This window comes from Eubalaena glacialis, chromosome 3, assembly GCF_028564815.1.
Source record: "Eubalaena glacialis isolate mEubGla1 chromosome 3, mEubGla1.1.hap2.+ XY, whole genome shotgun sequence".
Classification (NCBI taxonomy): Eukaryota; Metazoa; Chordata; class Mammalia; order Artiodactyla; family Balaenidae; genus Eubalaena; species Eubalaena glacialis.
In genome coordinates this window covers 61,364,490-61,376,986 of record NC_083718.1, presented here as the reverse complement: position 1 = coordinate 61,376,986, position 12,497 = coordinate 61,364,490, and the positions used below count along the sequence as shown (strand labels likewise).

Sequence of the window (12,497 nt, the reverse complement as noted above, 5' to 3'; positions counted from 1 at the left end):
CTCAAAAAGCGGCCACAGTAGAGCAGTGGAAACAGACATATAAACAACTGTGTTAAAATCTGATAAATGCTACATTTCTGGTAAGAATAAAATGTTAAGGGAACCCGGGTAAAGAGCACTTACATGTGAGGAAAAGTGTGAATTCACAGAGAAAAAGATACTTGAATGAGACCCTGACGTATGGGAGGAGTTTGTCAGGTGGAAGAAGGAGGTCAAGAGAAGAGTGTGAACTTCGGTACGGCTTGTTCTAGTGGGCCAGGTGGCTGGGCTGTAGGATACGGGGAATGGAGGTGAATTTTCAAAAGTTTCCCAATGTTTCATACCTTTCCAGGTGTTTAAAGTTAGATTAATATTAGCATACACATGAACATAGCTACATCTAATTATATTCTAAGTTTTCTGGCCTAAATATTTGCAGTTACTTTTAATTCATCCATGATTTTGATGAAAGAGAATAAAAGTTTCAAGTTTTAGGTGGTTTGAATTTTTTTCCTAATCTAACAGATATTGAATTCGAAAGTGTTCCAGTATGTCAAAATTAGAGTTTCTAAACCTACTAATCACAAATACAAGTAGTCATTTTTTCTCTATAATATATTTCTTTGTTTTTTACCAACTGCCTTGAGGTAATTCATTCCTTCATTGAACTTATTGAATACCTCTTGTATGCCAGGCAGGGGGAAATAAATAAAATGCATGGTCCTTGCCCTTTGGAGAGAGACTGATAGATGCACGATGGTGATGTACTCTGCTAAGTGCTATGCTGAAAATATTCTGAGAAAGCCAAGGAGGGGCCCTTCATCTGGGTGGCAATGAGTGGTGGGGGGGAATAGGGCTGTGGATCATGGAAAGTTTCCTGTAAAAACTAATGCTTGAACTGAGTCTTGAAGAACAGACAAAAATTAGCCGGACAAAGAAGCACAAGGCAGAGCAGAAAGGAAAACAAGTGTAAAAGCACAGAGATTTGGTACATGTGGGGAACTGCAAATAGCTTCTTTATGGTTGGCTTGGAAGGTGAGTGGGGATGAGAAGTAAGAGATGGGGCATCCAGGGCCAGACCACGGAGAATCTTAGGTGATGGGGTAAGGTGTTTTAATTTTATTAAATTCTGAGGAGTCATTGGAAAACAAGGCTAGACCTAGTTGTAGAGGGGCATGGGTGGGGAGTCAGAAATTTATATTGTTCTGGCAGAATGAGGTCTGTGATGCTGGGCCCAGGGAAGAGAGTAGCTCATGAAGTATGAGGGAGCTCAGCTGGAGCAGTTGGAACACTAGGTGATTATAATGTCACAGGAATTGTGGCTCATTTGACCATTATATATAAGGTTTTATTGCTTAACTTTAATTCTTAATTTAAGTATTTTAAAATACCATTTTATGGTTGTAACTAAATGGGCGAATGCATTTAAAGACACAGATATTTAAAATATATTTTATTTTATTTTGTTTTATTTTTTTATTTTTTTTTCTACTTGTGGGTATGTATTCAAAAGAATTGAAAGCAAAGACTTGAACAGGTGTTTGTACATTCATAGGAACATTATTCACAATAGCCAAAGATGGAAGTGAACAAATGTTCACTGATGTATGAATGGATAAACAAAACATGAGGGGGTTTTTTTGTATGTACATTCAATGGAGTATGCTTCAGCCCTAAAAATTAAGGAACTTCTGACACATGCTACAACATGATGAACCTTAAAGATATTACGCTGAGTGAAATAAGCCAGACACAAAAGGACAAATACTGTATGATTCCATTCATATGAGGTACCTAGAAGAGTCAAATTTGTAGAGACAGAAAGTAGAATGGTGGTTGCCAGGGGTAGGGGGAGAGGAGAATGGGGAGTTATTTTTTAATAGATACCGAATCTCACTTTAGGAAGGTGAAAAAGTTCTGGAGATGGATGGTGGTGATAGTTTCACAACAGTGTGAATGTACTTAATGCCACTGAACTATACACTTAAAAGTAATTAAAATGTTAAATGTTATGTATATTTTACAAAAACAAACAAACAAACCAAAAATCCTTCCAAAGCAGAAACCTGATCTTCTCAATCCTCTCCTTAGGATCTTTTAATGATTTCTGTTTACAGTTAGCATGGGCTGCAAGGCCCTGCATTACCTGGCTGATGTTTACTTTGCCAACCTCATTTTGGGAAGGAAGAAAGGGAGGTAGGGAGGGATAAAGGGAGGAATCAGAGCTGAGATTCAATCCAGGTCTCCTGACTCTCAATGATATAGTCTGTCTACTGTAATTACCTGCCTCCTATATTTGTAAGTTAAACTTTATCAGCTAATTAACATCTTAGATCAAATAATTTAGCAAAATGTTTTCCAATGTGATACCTTGCTGAGAATCCAGTCCTTACCTACATATGATAACTTTTTCATGAAGAAAGATATCCTGAGCAGGTAGCACTGGAAAATAAAAGCAGAGTGGGGAACTGCAGTCAGTTCTGATTTGTTCTAACTGGGGAAGCAGGGAAAGCTTTACAGAGGAAGGGCTATTAGAACTCAGCAAAGCTTTAAGAAGAAGTAGAATTTCCATGGGTAAAGGATGGTAAAAAGGACACTGAAGGCAGAGGACAGCCAGAGCAAAGACAAGGAAAAATGCATGAGTGGAGAATGCCTGGGAACAGTCAGGTAGATGGAAGGGTGGAGCAGATGGAGTGTAGACTGGAGGGGTGGGAGATGAAGCTGGGGAGGCAGTTCAGGACCTAAAAGGGAGAAGGGAACTCAAAGCCATGATAAGGAAACTGGACTTTAAAAAGAAAAGGAGAGTGAGTCACTGCAGTGTAGAATCAGAGCCAAGGAACCCCAGGAGTTTTTGGTGGAGAGAAAGGGAAAGGGCAACGTCATGGGCCAAGTACCTGCATCTGAGCATGTGGGGACTTCAGAAAGATGGGGAAGAAAGAGGAAGGTCTCTTCTGGACATATGCCCAGACAGGGAAATTAAGAGGAGGGGACCAGAGACAGACGCTAGACAACTGTGGTACTGTTTGATGAACTCTAAATTTAGAGTGTAGTTTGCACAGGAAACTATATTAAATATCTTGTGATAAACCATAATAGAAAAGAATATGAAAAAGAATGTTTATATATGTATAACTGAATCACTTTGCTGTACAGCAGAAATTAACACAACATTGTAAATCAACTACACTTCAATAGAACAATTTTTTTAAAAAAGAGTGTAGTTCGAACTTGGAATCAAGAGACCTTAATGAAAAAAGTAACAGAGGTGGGTGGATCCTAGAGGGTTTTTTGTTGTTGTTGTTGTTGTTGTTTTTTTAGAAATTTCATGTAATGTCTGAAACATTTATATTAACATATTTCCATACAAATAACCCAAAGAAAGTTTAGTATTAGTTGTTTTGTTTGTTTGTTTTTTTATACTGTAGGTTCTTATCAGTCATCAGTTTTATACACATCAGTGTATATATGTCAATCCCAATCGTCCAATTCAGCACACCACCATCCCCACCCCACCGCGGTTTTCCCCCCTTGGCGTCCACACGTTTGTTCTCTACATCTGTGTCTCAGCATCTGCCCTGCAAACCGGTTCATCTGTACCATTTTTCTAGGTTCCACATACATGCATTAATATACGATATTTGTTTTTCGCTTTCTGACTTACTTCACTCTGTATGACAGTCTCTAGATCCATCCACGTCTCAACAAATGACTCAATTTCGTTCCTTTTTATGGCTGAGTAATACTCCACTGTATATATGTACAACAACTTCTTTATCCATTAGTCTGTCGATGGGCATTTAGGTTGCATCCATGACCCGGCTATTGTAAATAGTGCTGTAATGAACATTGGGGTGCATGTGTCTTTTTGAATTATGGTTTTCTCTGGGTATATGCCCAGTAGTGAGATTGCTGGGTCATATGGTAATTCTATTTTTAGTTTTTTAAGGAACCTGCATACTGTTCTCCATAGTGGCTGTATCCATTAACATTCCCACCAACAGTGCAAGAGGGTTCCCTTTTCTCCACACCCTCTCCAGCATTTGTTGTTTGTAGATTTTCTGATGATGCCCATTCTAACTGGTGTGAGGTGATACCTCATTGTAGTTTTGATTTGCATTTCTCTAATAATTAGTGATGTTGAGCAGCTTTTCATGTGCTTCTTGGTCATCTGTATGTCTTCTTTGGAGAAATGTCTATTTTGCTCTTCTGCCCATTTTTGGATTGGGTTGTTTGTTTCTTTAATATTGAGTTGCATGAGCTGTTTATATATTTTGGAGATTAATCCTTTGTCCGTTGATTCGTTTGCGAATATTTTCTCCCATTCTGAGGGTTGTCTTTTCGTCTTGTTTATGGTTTCCTTTGCTGTGCAAAAGCTTTGAAGTTTCATTAGGTCCCATTTGTTTATTTTTCTTTTTATTTCCATTACTCTAGGAGGTGGATCAAAAAAGATCTTGCTGTGGTTTATGTCATAGAGTGTTCTTCCTATGTTTTCCTCTAAGAGTTTTATAGTGTCCAGTCTTACATTTAGGTCTCGAATCCATTTTGAGTTTATTTTTGTGTATGGTGTTAGGGAGTGTTCTAATTTCATTCTCTTACATGTAGCTGTCCAGTTTTCCTAGCACCACTTATTGAAGAGACTGTCTTTTCTCCATTGTATATCTTTGCCTCCTCTGTCATAGATTAGTTGACCATAGGTGCGTGGGTTTATCTCTGGGCTTTCTATCTTGTTCCATTGATCTATGTTTCTGGTTTTGTGCCAGCACCATGTTGTCTTGATTACTGTAGCTTTGTAGTATAGTCTGAAGTCAGGGAGTCTGATTACTCCAGCTCCTTTTTTTCCCCTCAAGAGTGCTTTGGCTATTTGGGGTCTTTTGTGTCTCCATACAAATTTTGAGATGATTTGTTCTAGTTCTGTAAAAAATGCCATTGGTAGTTTGATAGGGATTGCATTGAATCTGTAGATTGCTTTGAGTAGTATAGTCATTGTCATAATATGGATTTTTCCAATCCAAGAACATGGTATATTTCTCCATCTGTTTGTGTCATCTTTGATTTCTTTCATCAGTGTCTTATAGTTTTCTGAGTACAGGGCTTTTACCTTTTAAGTAGGTTTATTCCTAGGTATTTTATTCTTTTTGTTGCAGTGGTAAATGAGAGTGTTTCCATAATTTCTCTTTCAGATTTTTCATCAGTGTATAGGAATGCAAGAGATTTCTGTGCATTAATTTTGTATCCTGCAACTTTACCAAATTCATTGATGAGCTCTAGTAGTTTTCTGGTGGCATTTTTAGGATTTTCTGTGTACAGTATCATGTCACCTGCAAAGAGTGAGAGTTTTACTTCTTCTTTTCCAATTAGTATTCCTTTTATTTCTTTTTCTTCTCTGATTGCCGTGGATAGGACTTCCAAAACTATGTTGAATAATAGTGGTGAGAGTGGACATCCTTGTCTCGTTCCTTATCTTAGGGGAAATGCTTTCGTTTTTCACCACTGAGAATGAAGTTTGCTGTGGGTTTGTCATATATGGCCTTTATTATGTTGAGGTAGGTTCCCTCTATGTCCACTTTCTGGAGAGTTTTTATCATAAATGAGTGTTGAATTTTGTCAAAAGCTTTTTCTGCATCTGTTGAGATGATCATATGGTTTTTCTCCTTCAATTTGTTAATATGGTGTATCACATTGATTGATTTGCATATATTGAAGAATCCTTGCATCCCTGGGATAAATCCCACTTGATCATGGTGTATGATCCTTCTAATGTGTTGCTGGATTCTGTTTGCTAGTATTTTGTGGAGGATTTTTGCATCTATATTCATCAGTGATATTGGTCTGTGATTTTCTTTTTTTGTAGTATCTTTGTCTGGTTTTGGTATCAGGGTGATGGTGGCCTTGTAGAATGAGTTTGGGAGGGTTCCTTCCTCTGCAATTTTTTGGGAGAGTTTGAGAAGGATGGGTGTTAGCTCTTCTCTAAATGTTTGATAGAATTCACCTGTGAAGCCATCTGGTCCTGGACTTTTGTTTGTTGGAAGATTTTTAATCACAGTTTCAATTTCATTACTTGTGATTGGTCTGTTCATATTTTGTTTCTTCCTGGTTCAGTCTTGGAAGGTTATACCTTTCTAAGAATTTGTCCATTTCTTCCAGGTTGTCCATTTTATTGGCATAGAGTTGCTTGTAGTAGTCTCTTAGGATGCTTTGTATTTCTGCAGTGTCTGTTGTAACTTCTCCTTTTTCATTTCTAATTTTATTGATTTGAGTCCTCTCCCTCTTTTTCTTGTTGAGTCTGGGTAATGGTTTATCAATTTTGTTTATCTTCTCAAAGAACCAGCTTTTAGTTTTATTGATCTTTGCTATTGTTTTCTTTGTTTCCATTTCATTTATTTCTGCTCTGATCATTATGATTTCTTTCCTTCTGCTAACCTTAGGTTTTGTTTGTTCTTCTTTCTCTAGTTCCTTTAGGTGTAAGGTTAGATTGTTTACTTGAGATTTTTCTTGTTTCTCGAGGTAGGCTTGTATAGCTATAAACTTCCCTCTTAGAACTGCTTTTGCTGCATCCCATAGGTTTTGGATCATCGTGTTTTCATTGTCATTTGTCTCTAGGTACTTTTTGATTTCCTCTTTGATTTCTTCAGTGATCTCTTGGTTGTTTAGTAACATATTGTTTAGCCTCCTTTTGTTGGTGTTTTTTACGTTTTTTCCCCTGTAATTCATTTCTAATCTCATAGCGTTGTGGTCAGAAAAGATGCTTGATATGATTTCAATTTTCTTAAATTTACTGAGGATTGATTTGTGACCCAAGATGGGATCTATCCTGGAGAATGTTCCATGAGCACTTGAGAAGAAAGTGTAATCTGCTGTTTTTGGATGGAATGTCCTATAAATATCAATTAAATCTATCTGGTCTATTGTGTCATTTAAAGCTTCTGTTTCCTTATTTATTTTCATTTTGGCTGATCTGTCCATTGGTGTAAGTGAGGTGTTAAAGTCCCCCACTATTATTGTGTTACTGTCAATTTCCTCTTTTATAGTTGTTAGCAGTTGCCTTATGTATTGAGGTGCTCCTATGTTGGGTGCATATATATTTATAATTGGTATATCTTCTTCTTGGATTGATCCCTTGATCATTCTGTAGTGTCCTTCCTTGTCTCTTGTAAGATTTTTTACTTTAAAGTCTATTTTATCTGATATGAGTATAGCTACTCCAGCTTTCTTTTGATTTCCATTTGCATGGAACATCTTTTTCCATCCCCTCACTTTCAGTCTGTATGTGTCCCTAGGTCAGAAGTGGGTCTCTTGTAGACAGCATATATATGAGTCTTGTTTTTGTATCCATTCATCAATCCTGTGTCTTTTGGTTGGAGCATTTAATCCATTCACGTTTAAGGTAATTATTGATATGTATGTTCCTATGACCGTTTTCTTAATTGTTTTGGGTATGTTTTTGTAGGTCCTTTTCTTCTCTTGTATTTCCCACTTAGAGAAGTTCCTTTAGCACTTGTTGTAAAGCTGGTTTGGTGGTGCTGAATTCTCTTAGCCTTTGCTTGTCTGTAAAGCTTTTGATTTCTCCATCAAATCTGAATGAGATCCTTGCTGGGTAGAGTAATCTTGGTTGTAGTTTCTTCCCTTTCATCACTTTAAGTATATCATGCCACTCCCTTCTGGCTTGTAGAGTTTCTGCTGAGAAATCAGCTGTTAACATTATGGGAATTCCCTTGTATGTTATTTGTCGTTTTTCCCTTGCTGCTTTCAATAATTTTTCTTTGTCTTTAATTTTTGCCAATTTGATTACCGTGTGTCTCGGCGTGTTTCTCCTTTGGTTTATCCTGTATGGGACTCGCTGCGTTTCCTGGACTTGGGTGACTATTTCCTTTCCCATGTTAGGGAAGTTTTCGACTATAATCTGTTCAAATATTTTCTCTGGTCCTTTCTCTCTCTCTTCTCCTTCTGGGACCCGTATAATGCGAATGTTGTTGTGTTTAATGTTGTCCCAGAGGTCTCTTAGGCTGTCTTCATTTCTTTTCATTCTTTTTTCTTTATTCTATTCTGCAGCAGTGAGTGCCACCATTCTGTCTTCCAGGTCACTTATCCGTTCTTCTGCCTCAGTTAGTCTGCTATTGATTCCTTCTAGTGTAGTTTTCATTTCAGTTATTGTATTGTTCATCTCTGTTTGTTTGTTCGTTCTTTAATTCTTCTAGGTCTTTGTTAAACATTTCTTGCATCTTCTTGATCTTTGCCTCCATTCTTTCTCCAAGGTCCTGGATCATCTTCAGTATCATTATTCTGAATTCTTTTTCTGGAAGGTTGCCTATCTCCACTTCATTTAGTTGTTTTTCTGGGGTTTTATCTTGTTCCTTCCTCTGGTACATAGCCCTCTGCCTTTTCATCTTGTCTATCGTTCTATGAATGTGGTTTTTGTTCCACAGGCTGCAGGATTGTATTCTTCTTGCTTCTGCTCTCTGCCCTCTGGTGGATGAGGCTATCTAAGAGGCTTGATAGGAGGGACTGGTGGTGGGTATAGCTCACTGTTGCTCTGGTGGGCAGAGCTCAGTAAAACTTTAATCCACTTGACTGTTGATGGGTGGGGGCTGGGTTCCCTCCCTGTTGGTTGTTTGGCCTGAGGCGACCCAACACTGGAGCCTACCTGGGCTCTTTGGTGGGGCTAATGACAGACTCTGGGAGGGCTCACACCAAGGAGTACTTCCCAGAACTTCTGCTGCCAGTGTCCTTGTCCCCACGGTGAGCCGTAGCCACCCCCCACCTCTGTAGGAGACCCTCTAACACTAGCAGGTAGGTCTGGTTCAGTCTCCCCTGGGGTCACTGCACCTTCCCCTGGGTCCTGATGCGCACGCTACTTTGTGTGTGCCCTCCAAGAGTGGAGTCTCTGTTTCCCCCAGTCCTGTCGAAGTCCTGCAATCAATTCCCACTAGGCTTCAAAGTCTGATTCTCTAGGAATTCCTCCTCCCGTTGCCGGACCCCCAGGTTGGGAAGCCTGACGTGGGGTTCAGAACCTTCACTCCAGTGGGTAGACTTCTGTGGTATAAGTGTTATCCAGTCTGTGAGTCACCCACCCAGCCATTATGGGATTTGATTTTACTGTGATTGTGCCCCTCCTACCATCTCATTGTGGCTTCTCCTTGTCTTTGCATGTGGGGTATGTTTTCTGTTGAGTTCCAGTGTCTTCCTGTCGATGATTGTCCAGCAGCTAGTTGTGATTCTGGTGTTCTCACAAGAGGGAGTGAGAGCACGTCCTTCTACCCCCCCATCTTGGTTCCTTAGTTTTAAAATACATATTTTAAATTAAATGTCTGAAATAAATCTTAATAACGTGTATTTCCTATAGTTACATTTTCAGTAATGAATAGAGTGCAATGTTAATTCTGCCAGTAGGTGCCGCTAAGAACACCAGGAAAAGAATTGCTAACCATAGCAAATTAAAATGAAAAATGTGAAACCTCGTAACTTTAACTTGAATTTATTTCTCTTTCACAATTATAGGATGGTTCAGCAATTTGCTGTGGACTTTGAGAAGAGAATTGAAGGGTCAGGGGATCAAGTAGATACCCTGGAGCTCTCAGGGGGTGCTAAAATCAATCGTATTTTCCATGAACGTTTTCCTTTTGAGATAGTAAAGGTTTGTACCAAATGTTATTTTTCCTTTTGTTTCATTTCATTTCTATATTCTGTTCTACATAACTTTTCATAAAATGTTATGTGAGTGGTAAGTGGTTTTCTTTAAACAAAAGCCTCCATACTCAGATAATGAGATTTAGGAGAGAAGTTATTTTCTTACTGATGGTTCTGATTTTATTTAATGGGATCTAATGACATTTCAATAATTCAACAATGACTAATTGGTTTATTTGTTGTCTAATTAATTTAAAAATATTTCTTGAGTACCTACTGTGTACCAGTGATCTACGTGCCAGGGATCAAGACAGAGACACTGTCTGGTGGAGAAAGACAGAAAATTAACAAATAAAAAAGGAAAAAAAATCAGGTATTATTATGTAACATAATATGAGAGAGAGGGGAGTTGCATAAGCCACTTTTTTTTTGGTCAAGCATAAGAGCTAACATTTATTTAAAATTTTTTTATGGAATATCAATTTATTGGATTATATAAGATGAAAAAAATTAAAGACTAAGAATCAGAAACTGTTCACATAAGAAAGGTAATTGAAAAAGTAGAATATAAGTGTAAGCACATTGGAATTAACATTTTGTGAAAAATACAAATGATAAAACTTGGTAGATAACTCAGGCACTACCAAGATACAATTATCCGTAGTTCCCCATTGGCTAAGCCAGTTTTGATGGAATATTCAGGCAAGGTCTCTCTGACTACGGGGCCTTTAAAGCATGACCTGAATGGCATGAAGAGGTCACCTGTAAGTATCTGGAGGAAGAAGGTTGTTCAAGGCAGGAAGCCAAGGACAAAGCCCTAGAGCAAGTACCTGTACAGCAGGTGAGGAACAGCTGAGGCTGGGGTAGAGCTGATGAATGGGTTGGCGGGAAGAAAATGAATTCAGAGGAAGGAAGTGCCTAGTTTACGCAGGGCTTTCTAGGTTGCTGTGAAGTGTTTACATTTAACAGTGGAAAGTTAGGGGAGAGTTTTAAGGATTTGGTTGGTGACCGGATTTGGTTGGTGATTTTAAAAGAACACTGTGTGGGTTGGATTGTAAAGGGGCAAGAGTGGACTGAGGGAGACAATGTGAGTTAAACAGTAGGGCCAGAGCAGGGGTGAATCCACTTTCTGTGGGGCCTGAAGCCTATACAATTTTGGGGACCCCCCCGAAGAAGAAGAATACAAAATTATAAACTCAGACACGGGTTTTGGAAGGAGCTTATGCAAGGGAGAAGTTCTGAAACTTAAACTTCTTTAGCTTTATAGTAAAAATGCCTCAGAAGAGAGGCTTGAGAGAAGTGGATGGATTTGTGATTTTGGAGGTAGAGTCAATGGGGGTTGGATTGATATGGGAGTTGCAAAAAAGAGAAGATTCAAGATGACTCCCAAGATTTTGGCTTGCACAACTGAGCAAATGTTAGTGCCCATCAGATGAGGGGAACTGAGGAAAAGTTCAGTGTGGAAATATGAATCAAGAGTTTTGTTTTGGATATGTTCAGCTTGAAATGCCCAGTAGGCATCTAGGTAATTTTAGGGACTATGTTACTCGCCTCACATACAGAGGCGGGTGCTTATTTCTTGATGTGGGAGGCAGATGGGTAAATAGACAGTTTCATTAAAATGTGCTAGGTAAAGTGACAAACTTCAGCACAGGGTGCTATGGAAACAAGGCCCACGGACATGAATCCCAGCCCGACTGTGTAAAGGAGCCTGGCTTCTGAGCTGACTTAAGAAGGATGAGCAGCTAGTTAAGCAGGAAGAGGTGGGATTAGTCACGGGAGAGGTTGTTCCAGACAGAAAGGGAGGAATAGTAAAGGCTGAGCTGTGGAACTAAAGCAGTTCATTGCTCTATGGCATAAAGTGTGAGGGGGAAAATGGACAGATAATGAGGCTGGAGAGGCCAAATCTCAAAAGTTAGGGGCTGAATCAAATGTTCTCTTGATGTCCCTTCCAGGTCTAAGCTCTATGACACTTTGATCCTACTTCCAAATAAATTTAAGATACCTAGAACTTATGGGAAATTTTTATACAGTAGTCTGTCCTGTGTTGGATTGGCAAAATATTATTAATTTCCTCTTTTAAAGAGGCTTTGAACTCAGGTGGTTAAAATGGCCAGGGAGAAAAGACAGCCATTGTTAATCTCAGCACAGCTGGACTGCTGTTGTACATCAGGTGACACTCTTATTTATGCATTCATATGTGAATACATTTACTATATTCAGCAAAAGAATGAAGAATTATATATTCAAATGAATAGCCAGATTTATGTCCAGAAGTCATCCTTTATGCACAGCACTCCTTATCTATAATAGAGTTAAAATCCGCTGCACTAAAACTCCCAGAAATCCCTAATGTTCTGTGTTGCCTTGAACTTTATATAAACAGATGTTTTGACCATCTGGGTTTAGGTTAGGAAAGACATGAGTCTTTATTAATAACGGAGTCAAGTTATTCTCATTTTTTAATATTCAATGATATTATTATTCAAAGGAATTAAGTGTCATAACTGTGGCTTATTTTGCATCTGCAGATGGAGTTCAATGAGAAAGAACTGCGAAGAGAAATAAGCTATGCAATCAAAAACATACATGGTATCAGGCAAGTGCTTCACATTTTCCTTGTCTTCAGTTCAAGCTACTAAAAAATGTTAATGTTTATGAATGGCTAGTGAAGTAACCTTTTCATCATCTGAGCAGAGTAGAATATAGAGGTGGGAGTAAGAAATAGGGAATCCTCATTTGGATTCAATGGTAATTTCTACTATTGGCATACTGTCTGTTTACAATTAAAAAAACAAAAACCCTTTCTGCCCTCACAGCACTGTGCTCTGAACAATCAGGAATTTGCTGATGAACAAGACCTTGTTCTTCAGGGCTCTGTATTTCAGGGACAG

At 38.6% G+C, this 12,497-nt stretch overlaps 1 protein-coding gene across 6 annotated transcripts in view; it reads left to right on the top strand.

The window, feature by feature from the left end:
- DNM3 (dynamin 3) overlaps positions 1-12,497 on the top strand; it is a 572,001-nt gene that overhangs the window by 211,333 nt on the left and 348,171 nt on the right. For all 6 annotated transcript variants that reach the window (XM_061185713.1, XM_061185709.1, XM_061185710.1 and 3 more), the window contains exons 8-9: positions 9,475-9,610; positions 12,135-12,202. In XM_061185713.1, coding sequence (XP_061041696.1) covers positions 9,475-9,610; positions 12,135-12,202 — 204 coding nt within the window. The remainder of the gene's footprint in view (positions 1-9,474; positions 9,611-12,134; positions 12,203-12,497) is intronic.